Here is a 24,037-nt window from a genome sequence, read left to right as displayed (position 1 = left end):
TCACTGTCTCCTCTAATGCCCTCACAAGCATGACTTTTGCCAACCTCTGGGTGAACTACACTGAAAATATAATGTTATCAGTTGCTGCTGGGGTCTGTGGATCTGTGTTTTTATGATTCTGCAAAAGCAATTGCTGTGTTCTTCACTCCTTCCCCTCTGCTTTCTTCTTATGGATTTCCCACTAAATTGGTGCTGATGCTCTCTCTGAGCATATCTGGCTGAATTTTAACCCATTAAATGTATGCTATCCCTCTGTGCTGTGGAAACTGTCATCCAAAATGTTTGTCATCAGACTGTTTCTGCATAGCACACACATACCCTGAATCTCAAAGGTCTGGTCTCAAGCTTGTTTCTCCATGCCAACAATGTAGACTTGAACTTAAAATGCAATTGTAGTAATTTCACATCTTCTATTTACTTTAAAATTGAGCTTTTCTCTGAATGCTAATTATGAAATTTTTAATAACTTAGTCCATAAAATTAAAATAAATACAAATAATCCCATATTTGCCTTTTAGGAGTTTGAGAATTTCTACCCATGCGTTTAAGGAAGCGCAAGAGTCCAATATTTTGGGTGGCCTTTTATTCTAAGTTAGCTTATTTTATTAATTATAAACTCAGAATCTAGAGATGCATACGAATTCAGTCATTTTCATCCTTTACTTTTCTAGTAGAGGGTTAACTATCAGAACACCTTAAATAGTGTTTAATGGCTTTATCTTTTCTGGGACAGACAAGGCTAGAGCTATGCACAGTAACATCCACAATCACCTTGGAACTCTTGTTAATATGGGCAGGTGTTTGTGTCTCCCACCGGGGAAAGTGCCAGACCACACAATGATGGCTAGTGAAAAATGTGCTGCTGGCAAATCTTTATTTCACTGTGCAGTTTTCTCTTCCAATTTGATATATTCAGAAAACTTCAGTCTTTTCATAGGTATGTCATTATATTGTAGTATGAAAATCCCAAAATTTGCTTGTGTCTTTGAAATGAGTAGTCTTAATACAGTCGAGGATTCAATGCTTTAAAAATTGGCAGTGGATTCATGGGAGCTTGAAATGACTTATAAGGAAAGTAAATCCATCTTTTAGAAATTTTCACTGTAAATCAGACTAAAGACATTAAATCCTGTAGATAAATGTTTTGACTCACAGTGGCTTCCCTGAAGAAGGAATAAGGCCAAAATGTTTGTCTAGAAAATTGTGGATTTTCTTGTGGTTACCCTGAATCAAGTTCATGTTTGCCCTGGTGTTGTATTTCCTTCCTGTACTTTCACAGGGACTTCACTTGGCATGCCTGGTGCAAATTAAAACAAAAACACTTGCATATTGTTACTATGACAGTTCTTATGAGTACGAGAAATTTAGAATGGCTTTTCCTAAGGGAAGAATATGGTCCTCTAATCAGCGGCAGGACAAATTTTTTTTTAACTGTGTTGCATAGTAACCTCCAATTTGTCAAAGCTTTAAATTACCAACCCGCGCTTAATGGATTGACCCTTGCTGATGTGAGTGTAAAAGTTAGACTTTTTCAACACTCTTACATACTGACATCTTACTTAAAAAGCAGAATACAGCTATTTAAAAGCCAGACAAATGAAATGTAGGATAGTGGCAGTGTCAATATGGCGTGGATGAATACATAGGAATGAAATCAGGAAAAGTTGCTTGAATGAGTAACACTGAGAAACTTAGATCTTCAAATCAAGTGTCCTACAAAAACAGAAACAAAAATTATTGCCACTTGTCACATACCAAGAAGAGCAAATGCACAAGCAGTATTTCAATTTTTTTCATAATTTATCTTCTATATTTTTGAAAGGATGATGTAACAAGAGTGAAGTGAATGAAAGTTAATATCCATTTTTGTTATCATTTGGATTATTTAAGATTGGTAACAGATTTCAGTCTACACAATATTCTAACATCAAGGGTCAGCAAAATTGTGAAATTGTTCTTTATACATAGAATCTTCAGTACCTAACTTATAATTTTATTAGTGCAGTGGTAACAGGGCATGATCTTACATATTTAGTATAGATCTTAACTTCTGAACTTGTGTCACAGACCTCTGTACTTGAGCCTGTTCCTATCTCTGTACTCTGTCTGTACAAGGCAGCTTGCTCTGAGGTCCCCTGTTCCCATTTTGGGACACTGCCTGTAACTCGGTAGGTAACATCACAATTCAAAGCAAAACAGAATAACCTCATTACAACGGCTTTTCATGTACTGCTTTTATCTCCAGCAAAGTATAGCAGTAGTAACAGGAGAGGAAACCTCATCTGTGCTACATTTCAGACTCCTAGGATGAGTGTTTTCTGTAAGAATTCTCAAGATTCTCTCTGAGACCAAATGGCACTCTGCTAAAAGCTGTAGAAAGCATTATTATCACTTAAAGAATTACTCTTCTTTGTTAAGAGGAAGGGAGTGGTTTCAGGGGCACTGCAGCAAAAAGAGAAAAAAGAGCATGAAGAGAGTGTGAAGGGAAAACTGAAGAAGCAGAGGGGGAGGATGGGGAGATGTTCTACTGAAAGGAGATATTACGGGGAGAATTACACTAAACATAACGAGAGAACTGGTTGTAATCAAATGACGGAGGTGTCATTGAGGGAATCGGGCATGAGCGCATAGGAAAACACACTTCCTTAACACTGTGATTCACAAATAGCTTTCCCCCCTAAGATGCCAGGATTCCAATGAAAACTTGTTTTATTGTTGGTTTGGGTTTTTCAATTCTTCTTTTTTATTTACTGCATAGGTCTTTTGCAATATGGAAATTGCTGGAGGAGGATGGACAGTTATACAGCACCGAGAAGATGGAAGTCTGGATTTTCAGAAAAGTTGGAAAGAATACAAAATGGTAAGGTGAAAAATGTGCAATATCTGTACAATTCATACAAGTTTCAGATTTCAAATACTACTTCCTATTGTCCTAGATAGATAGTTCTGCTTATAATGATGTGCTTTGGTCCTGCAGACTTTTATGAACTACCTTTTCTCATGTCTGCTACTTTTCAAAATCATAATATCCTTTTTACTCAGTTAGTTGAGTCTTATTTGCCATGATTTAGAGTTTCTTTCAGATCAGTTACTGAGATTAAAATGAGATGAGGCCAGAATGCTGCTCTCTGTCTCGCTGAAGTTTTGACTTGATGTGATGTTTGGGGGTAATAGGCATGTGATGATGTTCCTAAGGCATGAATGTTTTCAGCTGAGGGGAACTCATTCAGAAGTTGGAGCACCTCAGACAGGAACAAAAATTTTTACTGGGGCTTATCCCAAGTCATACAGCACCTCTGCCAATCAAGTTAATGTACTGGAAATGTTGATACTTCAAATAGGATTACAAGAAAATAAATAACTTACCAAATTAAAGATGACATGACTTCAAGCAGGCTATTTTCCCTTTGCCAACTCAAAAAAAATTTACTCCAATCTAAATAACTTCTAATTTGTTTCATTCCCTGCCTGATCAAACTTCCTGATGGAGCTCCTTTCTCTGAGTCCCTGAAGACTGGCTTGGATTTCAATGACATTCCTAGTGAAGTTTTCAGCACTGTATTATCAGCCTGGCAGAAAAAAGCTCTTTTCTAGTTTTCAAAAAGCACTAAATGAAAAGAGAATTTTAAATGTTTAAAAATAAAGGCAAGTTCTGTTTAGTAAAAGTTTCTATGGGAAAAAGTTCTCTTGCAGAACTTACAATTTCAGAAATAACATAATATCATATTATTGAAACAAAATCTAATTTTGGATTCTATTGATGCTTTATTTTCAATATTTTCATATTGCTTGAAAATATAAATAATGATTTGAGTCAGACTCCTGCTTCTATGAATAACTAAAGGATGTAATCTATTTTGTAATATGTATTAACTAAAGTTATAATAAAATGACGAACATATTTTTTAATAGAATTACAAAATTGGAAATTTCTTTTAGAATTCATATTGTTTTAGTTTAGCAGAAAACTTGAAAACTGTTTTACTTGATTTTGGTCCAGAATCAAATATATATAAGGCATCAAATATAAGGCATCAAATTATTTGAAACAAAATTTGAAGATTCTACCATTTTTATTTGTGAGGAAATTAGAATTCCTATGTGCACATCTACGTATGGACTTTTTAAATGTATGCATATCACATTAATTATTTTCTCAGTTTTTATCTCCTGTGCTTTTCTTAGGCAGTTTAATAAATACAGCCCTTTGAAAAGTTTTCCCATGTGGCCTTTTTTCCTACATATCCTTTAATTTAGTCATTTTCCTCCACTTTTCCTTTACTACAGTGTGAACCTGTTCAGGATTAGATTCTGTTGGCTTAGTCTAGTTCAAGCAGTCTGAATTAATTTTCCTTCTCTTCAGGAATGATGTAGTATTTAAGAGATCATTTACTTCTACCAAATGAAAAGGATCCCTTTTGGACTTTTATTGATTGTTCATCCTGTATGTCATGAAACAAGATGGGATTCAGGCTTGCTCTGCTTCTATGAACTGTTTCGCCAAAGTAACAATCTCAGGCCCCCTTCTGTGGTTTACTTATAACACCAAATGTTGAATGGTAGAGGCTGGTGGACTCTCTGTGTATTACTGGGATATCTGAAAGCCTCTGAGCTTCAAGGCAATAACACCACTGACTTAATTCTTTTATTGCTCAGAGAGGGTGTGTGGTGTCTCTTGGACCACATCCCCTCTCCTTCCTGTCACATCTGCCTAGTGTTTCTTCCAGTGGAAGCTGGGGAGCGTGGTGGCAGAACACGATGGCACTTAGGCTAACTTGGAGCAGTTGAACTTAATGTGTTTTCTCAGCCTGTAGTTCAGATAGAGCTTTCCAGTTTTGTTAAGATAGTCTTCTTGTGCTTGTATCTCACTGCGGTCCTAACGCTAACAGAAACGGTATCACAGTATAATAACAGCAACAAGAAGTCTCTGGGGCTTCTTTTATTTTCAGTGCATTTAGTTCTTACTGGAAAGAAATCTGGAAAACTGTTGAAATTTTTAAGCTATAAGCAAGTACTGATTGCCAGCTTCTGAGCTGGACAGGAACTCAGGCCACCAACCTGCACTACTGCTAAAGCCCTCACAAGTTATTGGCTGTTACAGCATTAGGAGGCCACTGCACATATGCTCTGACTCTAAACAGATCCTTACAGCAGCTTATTTGGGGAGGGTGCACATGGAGCAGTCTCTGCAAAGCTGACAGCACTGCTGGCTTGCAGGAGTCACCTGACAGCAGTGAGGCACTCATTGTCTTTGATGCAGTTTCATGCTGGTGCCTTCAGCTTACATGGAAGCACTTCAATTTCTGTTCTAGACACCAATACAGGAAACAGGTTAAGTGAGAGATAGGGTAGCCATGAATCTTTTGAGTAGGACATATACAACTCCATTCATTCATAAATTGCCACACAGTCAGTGACAGTGCACTAGTGGTACTAATTTTTCCTACTGTTTTTTTTTTTTTGCTCCATTTCTGATGGCATTCAGTCTCCACTCTGGAAAATAAAGTAATGCTTTCTTTGTTATCTAAAATAACAGCTAATAACCTTTTCTGCAGATTTACTGTTATGCAAGATTGGTTATGTATTTTCTTGCTTAGGGGCATATTTTCTTACCAGTATCCTTCAGTTTTCTTGTTAGTCTTATGGTGTGCAGTATAATTTGTACCTTTGCTTCGAAGAACTCATTTCTGACCAAGAAATTTCTTGGGCCGTTTGAGTTTTGTACATTCAATAGTAATTGGAATAAATTCACAGAAAAGCTTGTAAGTTCATCCTTCCATCCTTTATCAGTGTCTACTACATCTGTTCTTTCACATTTTGCAATGGATTTTCTGTTATAGTGTTTGTTGCTTACCAGAAAAAATTGAAGCGGAATAACAAATAATTTCTTTAACAGCAGGTGAGATCACCCTGAAGAAAGTTTCAAGCATTTTTCATATTTCCTTGCCTGAATAAATGTTAATGTAAAACACTATTAAGAGGTTTGATCTCTAGAGGGGAATATTGCTTAAGAAACTATTGCTTGCTATCTGCAAACCCAAGACCCTTTTGAAGGGGGTTTTCCACAAGCTTACTGTCACAGTTTCTGGAATTTATTAGGGAGTTATTAGCAATAATCAAATCTGAGTTAATGGTTAGCTCATGTGCTAACTTGGCTGTCGAGATTTCTTGATCATTTTCCAGTTTTCAATTCTTGGATGAATGCACCTTTCCCAGTGACTGTCTCCATTTTTGCCAAATTAGGTGATGGAGTATTGGATTCCCTATTCTCTAGCCTTTTAGCATGTCTAGTTTAATAATTCCCATGAAATTCTCAGAATTTATTCCACACTTGATAGCCCAGCATTCACTATGAGTTTCCTAGGGGGCCTTCTTCGGGGTCAAGTCTGTAGGGAGTTTCCTCAGACACTTAAAATTATTTTCTTCTTTCTCTCATTGGAGAAAAACTCTCAGTAGGTATTTGAAGTTGTGTGCTTTGGCCAGCTCACAGCAATCTTTTTCCTAGCCAGTTTTTTTTCCTGCATGTCAGTATTTAATTGTACTCTATGCCTTAATTGCTATTTTCCACTCTCTGATGAAAAAAACCTATCACTTCTTTTAATCACTCATATTGTCATGAGCTAGATTAGGATCACTTGTATGTAGTACACTCAAAGATGAATTTCTAAGCTTTATGGCAACCACTTCCTACCTTCCTGACCAGCAGTTGTTTTTTCTTTTGGTTTCTTGGAACCAAGAATGTCATTCAGTGTTATATTCCACATTCCTTTAATTTCATGTTCCTGATTAGCATCTAAGAGTCCAACAGTTCAGTGCTTAAAAAAAGTCTGGTGCCAATTGTTTCAGAAGTCATCAGTAGCATTTGTGTGTGCCTGAAGAGCACATCTACAAAACCTCATCCATTTCTGTTGTGGTTTCTTCTTTTTCTTTTCTCCTTAAAGGTGTTGGGTCTAATTGATGGCTATCTCCATAGTGCCAATATGGTATGACACCAGAGCAGGATAATTTATGCTCTTCTATGGCTTAAATTCTTCACACACTGAGAGACAGACCATGAAGTTCTGGTAGCCACCAGAACTTTCTGAGGAAGTATTTTTGGATGCAATTCTAGTGGGAATTTACATTTTATTGTCTGGAATAACCTGACTTTCCTCTGAGCCTCAGTAAATTTTAACTGTTATAACAAGTATGGTGATCTGTGTCTTCTGCTTACTTAAAAGACAGCCAAACACATCTTTGGACTGTAAGTCTCTGATTTCCTTCTAGGTACGATGGTTTTTACACTTTTTAAATGTATTTCCTACAGTTCACCTCTGTGAGTAAGCTCTACTTTGGACACAGGTCCCACCTATTTCCTGGAAGACCTTGTTGTTTGTGACAGTCAGCTGGCTGGTCACCTCATGTTTTCATCTCGCTAGTCTTTGCAAGTCCCACATGCCTGAATTATTCATAATAAAAGCTACCATTCCAAGAAAGACTTTATTTCTCAGTGCCTTTGTTCAGTTTATTCTGAAAACTTCCAGATGTTAGTTACACTTAATTTTTATTTGTAAACTGTTCAGCTCCTGTTTTAGAATGTGGCTTCCTAATTCCTTTTATGGTCTCCATCTGTTGTAAGCCTTATTTTAATTTCTCTTGTGAAAATTTTAGTTACAGTTTTAAGTTCTGTTATCATTCTCCCTGCCCACCTTTCTTGTCTTTAAACTCTGACATTTACTTTTTTCCATATTGCTGCAGTAGCAATGCTAACTTGCACATTTCTCTCATTCAAAATAGGTCTTCACTACCATTTATATTGTATTTGTCTTGAGCAGACAGACAAAAACTCAAGCTGTTGTACTGTTTCCTCTTGGAGCATTAACTGATGATGGACAATTCTCTGTCATAGTTTTACCCATTTACAAATAGTGTCCAGGTTCCATTTTATCCCCAAATACTTGCAGAATTAAACAACTACAGACAGAGCTCCAAGGCCTTTCAATCATTAGAACATTATGTTCCTCACCTTCTTTTTCAAGTGAGAAAATGACTGCATAAAAATGCATTCAGCACATTTTGGAATTGTTTGTGTAAGCTTATTGATTCTGCTCCCACTATCTTAGTGCAAAATAACCTCAGATGTGGGTGGGTTTTTAAACAAAAATTACACAAACCATATGGCTTGGCTGAGGAGAATGTTCTTGACAGGAAAAAAAATTGCTCATAATTTGAAAGTCCATACTGTGGGAACAATATCTTTCATAATTCTTAGTTTTTTTAAAGCTAGATATTCTGAATGAATTTTCATTCCTTTTCCAGGATTATAACTATTTAAGGTATGTTATGCATTGTTATGGTCATGAAATCTTCACAGTTCTTGTGTTGATAGATAAACCCATATTCTTTAAGAGGACTCAAATATCAAACAGCTCTGAAGGTGATAACACTGATCCTTCTGTGACTATTCCACATTAAATGAATTTGTCAAAGCCTCTTTTTTTTTTTTTTTTTTTTTGGTCTCCATTCATGCCAAACTTTTCCCTATAGTATAAAGAAAAGAAATTGTTGGGAGCTAAAAAATGTATTCCACTGCAAGTATACGATGGAGCTCCCAGGGTTCACAGGATGTCAAGGACTGAAATGGCCATTGAAACCAGCTTCACCTAACTTCTCTTAGGGAGATTTAAGAAGATGCTGCTGTTGTTCCCAGGAATTAAAACACTCATCAGCTTTCCAGTTAATTATTTGTTTTATTATTTGTTTTGTATTATTAGGAATCTTTTATTGCCATGTGTAGAAGGTACACACACATACTAGACAAAGATTCCTTGCTACCAACAGGCCTGTAATTTTATGACAGTAGATTTCCTCCATTGATTTTGGAATGAGCAATATTCAAGTCATCTATATTTAGGTCACAAACAGTAACAAAAAGAAAAGCTAAGCAAAAAATATTACACTCAACCGTACATACGGTCAGATAGGTACACTTTAAGTATGATTATTGATTGATCTCACATGGGCATTAATTTTCACTTTCACTGTTATTACCCCCAAAAAGTTTGGCTATGAAGGATCCTTCCAAGAGCAGCATATGCAGATGCTTCTGGTAGATAGCTAATTAAATTTCATAATAAGAACCCATGTCTTCCTTCCAATGAGAGCTGCAGTGTTTCACTGCTTTGCAGAGTGGGGCTGGAGACCTTCCTCCTATTTGACTCCTTCCTTCTTTCTCAACTACTAGGTCATACCTGTACTAGTACATTGAACGGGGTCACAGCCTGCATGTGTGAACAGCCTTGTGACAAAAGAGCCTCATCACTAAATTTTAGAGGTGTTTTGGTCTGACTCAAATAACATGCACAGATAATGCCCAAGCAGTGACAGGTAATGGGCCATTCTCAAATGACAGCTGGCATAAGGCTGTTTTGGTGTTAGATCCGAGGCAGTTTCACTGCTAGCACAGGAAACTTTATGGTTTGCTTTTTTATGCTTAGCAGCACAGTAAGGGCTGTTCAGAGCACTATTCACAGTTTCTTTTCCCCCTGTGTCTTAGTGAAACATATGTGAGGGGAAGAATTACTGGTTCAAAGGATTTGGGCAGGTATTTTGAAGATAACCTTGGAAAGTTTTCTGGAAGGAGGAGAGCCTTCATAAACCTATCTGTACAACGTCTATCCATCTAGCTACTAGCTGGAGATGAATCCCATGATTCCTTCAGCAGAGATGGCTTTGTGTTTTTTCCCTGTCAGTAGCATGAAGCAGTTTATAAAGTGCCTTGTAATACCAACATGGTCTTGTCTGCAAAATGAAGGATTTGAGAACAGGAGGCACCTGTGAGAAAAGCAAAAACTAGGGAATGCATGACCTTAGAAAAGACAGGAGTTATGTTGCTTCTGTAGTGTAAAAAAACCCAAACAGGTTGGGAGTAGTGGTGATCTTGAATTAATATGCTGAATGAATGACTTATAAGAGTGAGTTATGATTACAGGGGGATAAAAAAGGCACACTCAAGACATGAAAAATTTTGTAACATATAGCGACAAATTCATCACTTATGAGAGTATGCTTCAAAGTCATAAGTTTCTTACATCTGAAAAAAAGAATTTTCTTCAAGGGACTGGGATAGATAACATGGAAGTAATTTGTTTCTTTCACACATTTACCAAGTAATTTGGATATAAGGAAATGATTTTTGGTGACTGGAATGTGTATTAAGATATTATGTGAGTAACGCCTTTCACAGAGACCCACCCTTCTGTGATAAAGAATGGCATGTCATGCTGGTTTAATAAAGTCTGTTCTGACTGCAACAGTTGCTCAGATAGTTGTTGCTTTCATCAGTGCTATAAAAAAAGACAGTATTTTCTCTGCTTCTCCTGAGATCTAAATCCAGTATGTCCAGTAGAGATAGACATGATATTGAAGTGGTGAGAGACCATATTTCATTTTATGTAAACATGCTCATTAAATTCTTCTGGTCCTGACCAAGGCTTAATCTAAGTGTAAGTTTCAACAGAATTATGTAAGGGAGCAAGAATGAAACAATATTTGTCTCAGAGAGGTTTGGATCACTATATTGGGCACCAGAGATGTTACTACAAAAGGAAGCATCTTCTTCATTTTGGAGAATGTTTTTTGGATGTGAAATAAACCACAATTTTGTGTTGGAGCACAGTTGTGTTTTAATGCTCAGCACAGTCTTTCCTAAGCAAACATGACAGGATAACATCAGTTTCAAGAGCTGTGTTGACACATGGACATATACTTGTGCCTGATTTGCCCCCAGTGATTCAATTTAACAGCATTAATTTATACTGATAAGACTCATGCAGTATTCCAAAGACTGTTACTTAATCAATTTTATATAATCATATCAAGATTTAGCTTAATTATGCTAACAGCCTCTAGTACAGCACCATGAGAAAGATTAAAGTCATTGAAGAACTGTTCTAACGACAAGATGAAAATGCTATATTAGAAGAGCCAGGTGAGATTCTGTGAGGTTGCTTTTAAAATTTGTGACTTGAAAATATAGTAGAATTGTAATGGAGGTCTTCCCAAACAACAGTTGTGTGCTCTCATCATGGAACAGCATTTCTCTTCAGGGAGGAGCATCTCCTGTGTCATCTGCTCCATTTGGAACTTACTGGAGCAGCTCTTCCCTTCGGGACTCATGTCAAATTAGAAGTATAACTTTCTGACTCTGATGTCAGTCAACTTCTATTCTTGTTCAACTGTTTAGACTACCAGCTGAACCCAAGCAAGAGATTCAAAAACAATCCATAAATTTGATGCTTGCTCTATTTAGACAGATTATGGGGCTGAAACTCGAGTCCATTTTCAAACTCACAAACTTTTGGTCTTTGCTGTAGCAGCTATGCTCCTAGTCATGCTCATCTTTCCTACTTGAGATTATTCAGTGTATTTGGAGAAGAGAATGAAGTCATACATCCCAAAAGTTTTTCCTTTTGCCTGCAATGAACAAAAATACCTTTTTTTAGATTTGTTTTCTTGCATTTTGCATATTTAGCCCTAAAACTTACCATTTATTTCTTTGCAAATAATGAATCAGAAAATTATCTGAAGCTCAAAATTCATTTTTCTTAGAGTACAAAAAAATGAGTTTTCTTTTCTTTAATACATACCCATGTCCCTGGGATGCTCTTACTAGGAGCCACACTAAGCATCTGTACATTCCTAGGATCCTCTTGTCCTAGAGTGAGAAAGGTGGTTTGGGATAGAGTCTCTCAATGTAATTTGTCTTAATAAGAAACACTCTCCTATTTTCAGTTACATAGTAAGGAAATTAGATTGAAATCCAGGCCTGAGGAAGATGTACTGGTTGTTTTATTTATAGGAAATGTATGTAGGTAACTGAGCTGTTTTGGGCCCCTTGCCCAGCCAGAGGTAACCTTTGTGTAAGGTTTGTGCTTCATTCTGTCTCTGTGATTCTTATTCATTGGTAATTTTGCTGCTACTGCTACTGTGTGTGTTTGAGAAGGAAAAAGTAATTTCTGTATGTCTACTAATATATTTAGTCTAGAAGAAAGAGCAACAGACTGAATTGCTGCAGATTATGGACAAGATTTTCAGACAGGTTATACAACCATTTAGCTCTTTATTTAAACTGACAACAGCTTTGTTTTCTTTTTAATCTTTTGAGAAGGTATCTCTGGCTTCAACCTAAACACATTTTTAAAACTTGCCAACAAATATTTGTTAGTATTTCCTAGGAAAAAAATCTGAATATTTGGAATTGCTTTCCAATATTCTTTTAAGTTAACATTAACTAACACATATGTTGTCTGAGGAAATTGAAATAATTTCTATAAACCAAATCTTTATTTCAAATAATGGAATGAATAATACAATGTGATGGGAATGAAAATATACAAGTATACAAAAAAATATACAAAAATTATTTAGAAATTATCTTCTTAAACAATATCCATTCCACATTCTCAGATAAGGCAAAAGGAACTGAATATTCTTTATGGCTTCTGAGAAGTCATTGCTGCTGTAAAACACTGAATTATTATCTGCTTTATTCACTGAATTGTCTGACAGAAGATGAACCCATAGGATATATTGGCTGTGTCTGGTTTCAATTTGTTTTGTCTATAAAAAGTCAAAGCTTCCTGTGAGCATTATCAGACAAAATAAATAAAGTAAGAGAGATAATTGTTTAATGAACTTGGAGCAACATGATTCAGGCAGAATATCCTCACAGATTTTGCCAAAGCTAATAAAATTCTTTTGCACCCTACTATTATTTTTGAGTAAGTATCAACTTTGTAAATTCTTAAGGGCATTTTTAAAACCAGTATTGAATTCTGTTTCTTTGTACTCATGACTGCTTTAGTAGTTTGGACTCCGTTAATATCCATGCAATTGAAAATGAGCTGATGTAGAACTCACATGTCATCTAGAGTAAATATTATACTACCATGTACTTTTGTCTTTGATTCCTAGCTCTAAGTACTTTAATCCATACAAAAGAAAAACAAAATCTTTTTTTTTTCACATAGCAGTTGAGCATTATGTTAGAATTTACAGAATTTACTATATAGTTATATAGTACCAGAAAACACCTTTGCTTCATCCTACTATAAAAATGGGTTTACAACTGTCAGTTAGGTTCTGTATTTTGTTATTCTTTCTCTCTGAAAACAAATTATATAATTGACAAGAACAATCTGCTCTAATGAAGTATAAAATATTACTATATTATTCCTTAATGACAAAACCTGGATGACAGTTTACTCATTGTTTGTAATTTTTATGTTGTTTCAAATCAGCCTTTGCCAAAATATGATCTTAATACAATTTTCAGCAGCAAAAATATAAATGTTTTCTGTTTGTGAAGAATAAAATGAAACATTATAATAATCTATGCTGGGTCAGTGCAAATACTTGTGTATACTTTTTGTGACTCATAGTGGAGAGAAAAAAGAGCATATTATGAAAATGCAAGCATGTTTCCCTGCTATATTCTCCCAGTTTCCATAGAGTGCTAGTGAAGAAAATTAAGGAGAACTCTGAGAACTTTTGGAAATTTCTGACCTTCTCCTATTACATTAAGCCCTATTTTGGGAACTTAAAGCCTCTGATTTGCCAGCCATCCCAATACTATGCAAATTTCTAGGGAAAAGCAAAATTGAGTATTTTTGGAATAAAATGTAGAGTTTAAAGAATTAATCTCTCTATTTGGAAACATATAATGAACAAAATATAGAAAGATAATGACAAAATAGTGTTTCTTCGTCATTTAAAATGCAATTTTGGAACAGTGCTTAAGACCCACTGGGTTTCAGAGTCTTAAAATGCAGTTAACTGCAAACACATTCATGAAATACAGATGTTCCTTTTCCTAGTGGATTGATAGCTTGAGGATGACTTGGATCACTCCATGTAATTCCTTGAGTTTAGGCACAAAACTTTGACACAAATAATTCTGGAAGCATTTGCTATAACTATTCAAATGCAAAACCCCAAGTTTTTGTTGACAGTGTATATACATATATATCGGGAAAAAACATATTTAATGACAGCTGTGGGCCTGCAGTAGGTGACTCCTAATGTTAACTTCTAACACTGCCCTAAGGCATTCTCAAAATCAAACTTCTTGTCCTAAATCTTAGGCGCTGTCCATAAATGACAAGCATTGTCTTAGGCAAGGCTTTAGGCATCTTATCACTTCGGGCCCTACAGATTTGAGCAGCAGTATAAACCTAAATGCTCTGCTAACTAAAATGCTATTTCATAACTGAATTTTAATTACTGAACAATTATTGAATTCTCTCATGAGCATCAAAATTAATAAGGTCTGCTTTTCTGTGGACTTTTGTCCTGTGTTCCACATAGAAGTCCCATTCTTATTACTAATAAGACAATTCTTATTACTAATAATCTTCTGAAACCCTATTATTTTCCAGGATTCTCTGTGGTAAAATCTTGAGTTCCCCTTTTATGTCCCTCAATCTCTCCCAGATGTCTAAGAACCTCTGAGGCAATACTTGCTCAGCATCTGCACTTGGCTGGCTGCTCCGTGTCTGCTTGTAGCAATTGGAATAGGCAACTGCTGAGCTTCTCCTTCAGCATTTCTCCCAGCAGCAACTCATCACAGATACCAGTACTCTGAAACCTTGCTGAACACCAAGTTTGTGTGACTTTTAACCAAACCTCAAAAGTGTTCAAAAAGTATTGCACAGATATAAAGGAGAGGTGGGCATAACAATTACACAAGTTTGTTTTCCTAAGTTTTTTAACTGCGAAAAGAAAAAATGTATCTTGTATTTGAAGATAAAATTCTGAAATGTACGTTGAAAGCTAAGGATTCTGAAGGTGAATCATAAGAAGCAGGAACAACCATTTTCTTTGCCAGCCTCAGGTTTGGGAATGGAAACACATAACTAAACCAGGTTTTTCATGGTTTTTTAGCTAATATTGTGTCATTTTCTTCTGCACACAAAAGCTTACATATCTCATCAAAGTAGTAGTGTTCTTGTAGTAGAGACAGTCTAAGTAAGATATAAACAAGGAGAGCTCTGTTGTTTTTAAGTCAGCCAAAGTATCTGGGGAAAACAGTATGCACGTAAGTCTTTCTTCAGCTCTGAAATACAGGCAGTAAACTGCAGACTAAATACAGGCTGGAAATGGTCGAGTTTGGCATAATAAAATCATACTTGAAGAAATTGCTGCCAACTCTGTGCTTAACAGAAATGTACTGCTCCTCTCTGGTTTAGATCTATGAAAGCTTTGAGTGCCTGTTTGTTTGTTTATATCTTTCCAGCCATATTAGGTGTTTAATAAAGTACACTGCTTCTCCTTTGGAACATTCCTTGCTTCAGAGAGATGTTTTATATCCCACTTACTTCCTTGGTTTTCTTTTAATAAAAGCAAGTAGTTTGTTCAAACAGAAGTTACTTCTGTCAAGGAAAAAATTCTTATTCTAGGCATTTCTAATCTGAGTTTCAGTATTGTAACCCCTGATAGGAGGATTCCATTTTTCATAACTAATGTGGTGGGTTTCCTCATAATTTTTAATATTTCTTTTTATATCTCTTTTGTTCCCTGTTGCTGCAGCTTCATTTCCTCTGGTCAAGAGAGCAAGCCACTTAGTGATAGATTTTCATCTTAGAGTTATAACATATGTGGAAAGGGAGAAGGAGGTGAAAATTTGAAGAATAAAAATTATTACCTCAGTATAATTATATATGTTGTCTGGAGTTTCTATAGAACACATAAGGGATCATATAATGTTAAAACACTACATGTATTTCATCCTGAGTAGGCTGTAATCTAAATGAGATAAGACATATATAATTCAACAGACCAACAGTTCAAAGGGGAGTCCCCTCAGCTTTCCTGCACTGGGAAAAAGGGAGAAAGACTTTCCTGTGAATCTTCTTTTAAAGAAAGACAGATGATGATGATGATGATGATGATGATAATAACAATAAATCTTCTGTGAATAAGAAACCATGTAAACTCCAAACAAACCTAATTTGACTGATACCTGAACAACTATGCTCCACTTCTACTTTCTGGATTTTAGGGAGACAAACTTCTATCGGTAGTCTATGCAGGGCATATTTTGCCTTACTCTGAAATGAGTGACAATGACCAGGGGTGAAAGATGACAGAGACAAACCTGTAACTGCTCTTGCATGACACTGCCAAAACTACTAGAACAGGAGACACCAGGTGGGACAGTCAAGGGTAGAAAGACAAGGCAAGAAGATGGAAAGAATCAAAGGCACAGACAGAAAACAGTGATAATTACAGAGGTGTGTGCCAGCTGTAGACATGGTTCATACAGGTGAGGAACAAGTATTTTTGTATTTTAGGAGCAATGTATGAAGCCAAATATAAATGTGAATGTCATCAAAGCAGTAAGTGAGAAATAACAGAAAGCATCATAATGGGAAAACTTGAGGAGCAGGGGCTCACACTGGAAAACAGATGTGTTCAAAGCAGGGTATCACCAGCATTACCTACAACCAGTATTTACAGAGACTTGTATAGGAAACAGTCCACTGAAGAAAGAGGATATAATGAAATAACATGCAGGAAAGGAAAAGCCAATAGTATCCTCCCATATTTCAGTCTGAGACTTCTTGGAGACTTGCCAGAGACTACTGAATTTCAGTTCTTGCAGATGAAGCACTTTGTCCATGGGTATCTCCTGACGGTCTCTGAGCCAAAAGACAGATATGCTTATTTAAAATACGAATTAGTGTACTCAGTTCAGCATAGCCAAACGTGGCATTTCTTCTCAGCCTCCACTATCAGTGAGTCACCAAATATATGCTCAGGTAGGGTAGTGTAAACAAAAATGAGTTCTGAGTAAAGTACTTTCTATTGTAATTCCCTGTAGGAACTACAAAAAAAATTGCCTCCATTTTTATTTTTTGGACCAGTCAAGCTTTTAAGCATCTAAATTTTTTAAATTAATTTGCTTTAGAAGTTTGCAGCTTATGTACCTATACATTGCCTGAGTGAATACCTGTGCAACCACATAGCCTCTGGGAAGTCAGGATTTCTTCCTCAAGAGACCCAACTAATAAGGCCTGGAGCCACAGCAATACAGTAAAGAAAAAAAGTGAGAGAGAGCTCTACTTTCAATGTTTTCATCTCATGTTAGGAGTGACTGAAACATTATATAGAGAAGATCGATGTCTTGCCAATGTGTCTCACAGACACATTTCTCATTACCTAACCTTTAGTCCCAAGGAAGTCTCTTGGTTTTAACCCCTTTAAAAAATATGTGCTTTCTGGAAATAATCCAATCTTTCATTTAATTTGACTAGGAAATTTTCACAGGACGTTCTAAAACACCCCCAGTACACCACTGTAAGCAAATCAGGAGATTTCCGGTTCTCTTTTTTCCTATCTTAAGAAATATGAATAAGCATAGTCATGTTGGAGTAGCTCTTCACAAGTAAATATTATGGTTTAAAATAATTTTTACTGTACATGGACAGAAGAGTTCTCAGGTATGAACTAATAGTTTAAAAATAACAATTATTCTAATATATAATAAATAAGTTAATGGCATTAAATAAAACCTTAAATTTAATGTAGTAAAATATTCACTACAATTTAAACAACTTTAAAACCTGGAAGATGTATAAAAACATATGTCTAGGAATTGGTTTTGAAAATTACTTACAGTTTTTCTTTCATTATTATTTTTCCATGTTTGAAAATGATAAGTTTTCTTAACTGGAAATAGGATCATCTGAATATATGAAATGTGAGGAGAGTACCTTAAATATTCTGCTGATGGTTTTTTTTCCTTTTAAAAAATAAATTTACAGTACTACCTACTGTGCTTTAGGATAATCTAGTCTAATTTAGACTCTTTTAAATGTTTTATAAAGTGCAGAAGAATTCTGTTTTGACTTAATTGTCTAATAATAACTAGGTTTAACACCATATGAAATGCATTATAGCATATGACTATGTCCAGTATTCCCACTGAACAATGTGCAAATAAAGCATCGTGCTATTAATATCATGTACCTGGAAAATGATTCCCAACTGATAACCTTGGCTGCCCCTTCAAACTCCAGTTAAACTGCATGACATTCTAGATCACTTCTATTAGTAGAATCATTTTAGAGACAGTCAAACTGGAGCAAAGAAGGTTATGACCAGTAACTAGAATGTACAGGTAAAATCTAATGATGATTTTATTATTGCATAAAGGCTCTACCAATTACAATAATTACATCTAGTTATTTTGCCAACTTTTTTCTAGGGTTTTGGTAGCCCATCAGGTGAACATTGGCTGGGAAATGAACTTATCTTTGCAATAACAAGTCAGAGGCAATATTCCCTAAGAATTGAATTAATGGACTGGGAAGGAAACCGGGCATATTCACAATATGACAGATTTCACATAGGAAATGAAAAACAGAATTACAGGTAAGAATCTATTGAAATTTTTTTGACTCTGATGAGTGATAAATATTGTTCATTGTTCTCTTGTCAAATATGAGAAAGGACAATAATACGATACTGATTTTCATCAAAAGTGAATAAAGTGTAAAAATAAAGCAGAAATCAGATTTCTCAGTGAAGGAAGTATAGAGTAAACCTAACATTTGAGAACAAAGGGTCTATTAATCGTGTTGGCTCATAGAACTGCTAAAAATTGTATAACTTTTACCATCAGAACTCAAAACTGATTGAATACAAAAAAAGATTTGGATTCTTCATTACAACCTGAAGGATATCTACCTCAGAAGCATAAGACTGAAACAATGGACATGGGAATAAAAGACCAAAAATGCTGTTAAACCATCTGATATTTCCAAACTAAAAATTTAGTATAAATGAAGAGGAAAAACAGAATGCTGGATTTTATTTTGAGGAAATTAAACACAAAAACTTCTCTCAATAATATTTTTTCTCCCATACTTTGTTGTATAATAAAAATGTAGGAAGCTTAAATCCACTTTTTAAAAATAAATAAAAAAGAAACAACTTGAAGACACAAGAAATGTGGATGACCTAAGTAGTCAATGATATTATTTTTAATCATTGCTTCATCTGAACAGATGCTAGAATAAAGAAAGGAAACCCATAAAAATATCCAATTTATTACAGCACATCTAATTAGCATAAGAATCAGTAGAGAAACAGATATATTGTAAACTCAAACATTCAAGTCATAGCATGTGAGACTAGGCTGGTATTCAGATCTTTAAATTCAAGTAACATGACTCTCAAAAATGCTGATTGCCTCCCTCCCCCCGGGTCCCCAGAGGAATGGAGGTGAGAGCAATTTGCTCCTTCTACTGACAGAACTGTGCCCAGGTGGGACAGAGAGCAGTGCCCCTGCCCCCTGGGGTTTGTCGGGGGCAGCAGCAAATGGTGTACAAGTGCAAAGGACACATTTAGAAGCAATCAGTACGAGTTTGGCTCCTGCATAAAGCAAGGACTGTACCACTGCACACAAAGGATGGCTCTATCCCCTACTGCCTCCAGCAGTGCTGTGCCTGACACTGCCCATGGAAAGCCAGTTCACCAAATCAGGAAAGGTGGAGCACCTATTCTGAGGTAGTTTTAGGCAAAAAGTATAAGTAAAGGAAATTTCTCAAAACAGAGGCCAGAAAGATTTATAAAAAACATGAACAAAGTGTAAAAGTGGAGGGGAGTCTTAAACATTAGTAGAAGATTTTCAAAAAGAAAAGATGGGACAAATCCTTGTCAAATGAGGAAAAATGTTGGACAGTTACACATAGCTCAAAAATTTACGATGAATCAGAGGAAAGGACAGGAGTATTACTCAGAGAATTAATTAAAATGTCTGAATTTGCTAACAAAAACAGGGTCTTTTTTACTCATCTATATTCTGAACTGAGTAGGGACAACATATATTGTTGAGGAATTGGAAGGCTGTTGAAAATTCAACATGTTAAAGCTTGTGTTTAGAGAGGGTTTCTTTTTCAGGACTCCTCTGGGTTCATTCATGGCAATATAGCAAGAGAATATCTTGTTTTGTTTCAAAATGCTAGGAAGGGAAGGGAAGGGAAGGGAAGGGAAGGGAAGGGAAGGGAAGGGAAGGGAAGGGAAGGGAAGGGAAGGGAAGGGAAGGGAAGGGAAGGGAAGGGAAGGGAAGGGAAGGGAAGGGAAGGGAAAAGGAAACCCACTTTTATTATAAAAAGGGGAGATCTTTTTGCAATATAAATCACATTTTCTGAACATGGAAGAAATTGTAAAAATTGATCCATGTAAATTCTTCTATCTGATCAAGAAAAACCAAAAGAGATATAATTCAAACCTGTAAAAATTAAATCAAAGGGGGCATACAGCCCTCAAAGAGTACAATGTTGAGTAACAGGCATAAGTTCTGCTAGCCATGTCATAGTCACTTTTCCACAAAAAATCAAAGGGAACTTAGCTGGAGTCTGTTGACTGCACTTTTGGTTCCTGTCCTATTCCACAGTAAAAATGAAGGCCAGTATGAGATCTGCTCACACTCTGTGGCCTCATGGTGCAATTGAAGCTCCTCTGTTGAGGAGATGGGGAATCAGTTTCATTCATACTTCTCTGGAATAAGCAAAGAGGAAAACATAAAGAAGCAAAAAATTCCATCTCTGTTGGCCCTTTGGGTTTCAGATCAATTCCTCTATTATTTTTACTTGAGTGCATTTGAATATTTAAATAAAATAGCTGAGTAACATGGTGACAGTTCTGGAAATAATGATGTGTCAGCCACATGCGAGTCTAAACTGTTTTTCATGCTTGACAAATGCACTAGTGCCTAGTCCAGATAAATACATGCCCAACAGATATTTTGTAAGCCAAAATTATGTTGGGCTATATTATAATTTTTACAAGAATGCATCCTATGACATAAAAACTCTTTATTTTGCTTGCCAGCATCAGTATCTGTGATAGAAGCAATTCCAGAAGGTTGGCTGAATAAAAAACTGATTATTGAGTACTAAACAGCTGGCCACCCTTCAGAGAATGCTGTTTTCCCTTTATCTGAGGAGCTGCCATTAAGGATTTAAATGATTCCTCTGAAGCTGAAAACCACAATTCCCAAACTCCTGGTCCCAGCGCCTTTCCTTCACAACTTTCGGGTATTTGCCATGTTTGCTTTCAATACCTCTAACACAGAACTTTTTCAAAACTTTAGTTACTGTTATTTGAAATAATTTTGCCAAAGAAAATAGATGCTCTCCTATTTTGGAAGCTCATTTCTTATAATGACCCAAATTAAATGTTGTTTCTGTTAGCAAGAATAAGTAAGTGTAGACTGGCTAGACTCACATTAGTTTCAAATAGCATTACTAAGTAATAGTAACCAGTAAAGAGATAATTTTCTAAGCTGGTCTGTGAAGTGGATTAAGAAAATCTGAAATAGAAAAAGGGTATTGAAATGAAAAGTAAAGATCAAGAAGTGGAATATCTTTAATTTTGCTATGGCAGTACTTGTACATTTGGAAGGCATGAAAAAAAATAAGGTTCTCGGTCTTATGCTTGAATACAGTTAAAAAGAAAAGAAAAAATAAAAGAAAATAAAAGAGAAGGAAAGGAAAGGAAAGGAAAGGAAAGGAAAGGAAAGGAAAGGAAAGGAAAGGAAAGGAAAGGAAAGGAAAGGAAAGGAAAGGAAAGGAAAGGAAAGGAAAGGAAAGGAAAGGAAAGGAAAGGAAAGGAAAGGAAAGGAAAGGAAAGGAAAGGAAAGGAAAGGAAAGGAAAGGAAAGGAAAGGAAAGGAAAGGACAATGAAGTGATAAAATCTGCTTGAGAAAATATCAAAAATCATTTTCATGTTATTCTTCCAAAATTCTGCCTCAACATTATGCAAAGTTCAATTCTAACTGGATAACTCCCAGTTGGTGACTTCAGAAGGGTTCTGTTTTTTCTCTGGGCTGTTTGTATTCTCTTTACTACTTTTTATTAGTCTGAAGAATCTATTATTAAAAACAGTAATGCTGAACACATGTAAGTTCAAATATACTTGTTTCTCTTTCAAAATGAGACAGCTCCAAAAGGTTTTCTGGGAAATCAGAATAAAATCTATTTATCCCAGATGATGACTGGGAAGAAGGTTGAGATGAGAAAGTGGATACTGAATCAGTAAATGTATCATGGTAAATGATAACTGAAACAGGAAAATTAAATGTTGTGCCAAATGTGAAATCTTTAATAACAGTATCTAAGTGATTAATTTCTTTTAGAACATTCTTAGGTTTCTTATCTACACAAGATGATTACACAGAGACTATCTGTAAATGTGAGGAAAATATCTCTGTCAGTCTCTTTGCAACTTACACTGTGGCGAGTAAAATGTCCACAGAGTAAGAAGAGCCAGATCTTGCAGATCTCCCATTTAGTGCAGTGTTTCTTAATATAATTAAGAATTATTTATAGAACTATAAAAACATGAGTTGAAAGAGAATCCTAAAGGACACATGACCTCTCCTCTTTTCTTGTGTAGACTCTGCCTAGCCCACTTGACATTGTTTGATGTTCTTAGGAGCTGTACAGCTACGACACGCTGCTGCTCTGACCTGTGTCTTCAGGTCCTCCAGAACTGAACAGGAAAAGTAACCACATGCTGGGATTTCAGGCACCACAATTCATAATCCTACATATTTTATGAAAACAGATATATTGATGCTGAATTTTGAACAGTAGCAATATCAGCCTGCAGATACATCTGGTTTTGCTACTCATGATATAGGAGAAGCGCTTCAAAGCAAGGGGTGAAGAATGGGGGAATTACACTTTTTAATTGGCTGAGCTATTTCTACTTCAGAACCATTAAAGAGGTTTAATAGACACTCACCCCCTACGACAATATATTCCGGTATTTAATCATTATTTCAGTCAGAAAAGTTTTCTTTTGCTGCAATGATTCTCTAACTTTGGTCCTATCCATGGAGAAATATGATTAAATGATCAGACAGCACTGCTCAGGTGAGCAAGACTTTGGAATTGATGTAGGCATAGGTGAAAACTGATGATGGACAGAGAACATCCTAAATTCTGTGAGTCAGTCATGGACTTAAGGTGGTGACTGACTTCTGGTAGTTAAAATTAAGAAGAGACTTTATATTGGAATGAGCAGGAGAATGTGATTACAAAATCTCATCAGAAAGTGAAAGAGAGCATAGATCCATTGGTAGTGGAACACACAAGAGACCCATTGTCAGGGGAATAGTAGTCACGTAGGGAAGAGTCAGGCTGTGGGTCCTCAGAGGCAACAAGCTGATGAAATTTGTTGCAAGCAAGAGAGGTAGTCATTAAAATTATTCAAATCATGTCAAGCTGCTTACATGATCTTCCAATTCCTGCAAATCTAGGTAACAGTTTCCAAGCTCTCCAAAATACTGTCTCTCCAGGCTTTGCTTTGGGAAACCAGATCGGTTGTTGAAAGTAAACCAAGAATTGTTAAATTTTATGGGACCTTGTAGCAGAGAGTTTTCTGTTCACTGAATAGAGTATTGGACTTTTAGCTCTCGTTTGATTAAAAGTTTGTATATTTAGTTTCAGCAATAGCATTATTGCTCTCTGTTTTCTTAGAATAATGTGGTATGTAGTCTGCTGCTAGAAGCCTTGATGTAATAATGTTATTAGATTTATTTTTTTAAGGTGGAGGCTATTGATTTATTTGATCACCATTGTTGAACTATGGATGGAATTTCTTGTAAAAATTCTCACTCATCTTTCTGTAAAGTGGAGAAAAATATATTTATCTGTACAGTCTTTTAAATTGTACTGCTGAAAATTCTATAATAGGTAGTAAAGTAAGAATTATTTGAGAGTACAACTTTTATGGGGACAGATGGTTTTATGTATCTTTAATTAAAAAACACATCCCACATAGTATTGCTGTTTTAGAAGCAGGACACAAATAGGTCACTGTCACTTCCTTGGTGTACAAAATCTCATTTTTAAATATTAGTGTGGTTCTTTGTTATTATCCAGGCTTTGCAGTGATGCATTTGTGTAAGTAACATTTTCTTGTGTCCCTTGAGTTTTTTAGGTAAAACAAAAGATCAATCTGACTTATAAGTTTTTTAAGCCAT

General features: G+C 35.8%; 1 protein-coding gene across 1 annotated transcript in view; it reads left to right on the top strand.

Moving 5' to 3' along the window:
* ANGPT1 (angiopoietin 1) overlaps window positions 1-24,037 on the top strand; it is a gene marked incomplete at both ends in the record, with an annotated part of 153,359 nt that overhangs the window by 99,154 nt on the left and 30,168 nt on the right. Inside the window, 2 exons of the mRNA XM_082290223.1 lie at window positions 2,759-2,860; window positions 18,248-18,414. Coding sequence (XP_082146349.1) covers window positions 2,759-2,860; window positions 18,248-18,414 — 269 coding nt within the window. The remainder of the gene's footprint in view (window positions 1-2,758; window positions 2,861-18,247; window positions 18,415-24,037) is intronic.

Source organism: Coloeus monedula, assembly GCF_965178545.1.
Source record: "Coloeus monedula genome assembly, chromosome: 1".
Lineage (NCBI taxonomy): Eukaryota > Metazoa > Chordata > Aves > Passeriformes > Corvidae > Coloeus > Coloeus monedula.
Note: the sequence above shows the minus strand (reverse complement) of the source record. Positions and strands in the feature narration are given on the sequence as shown.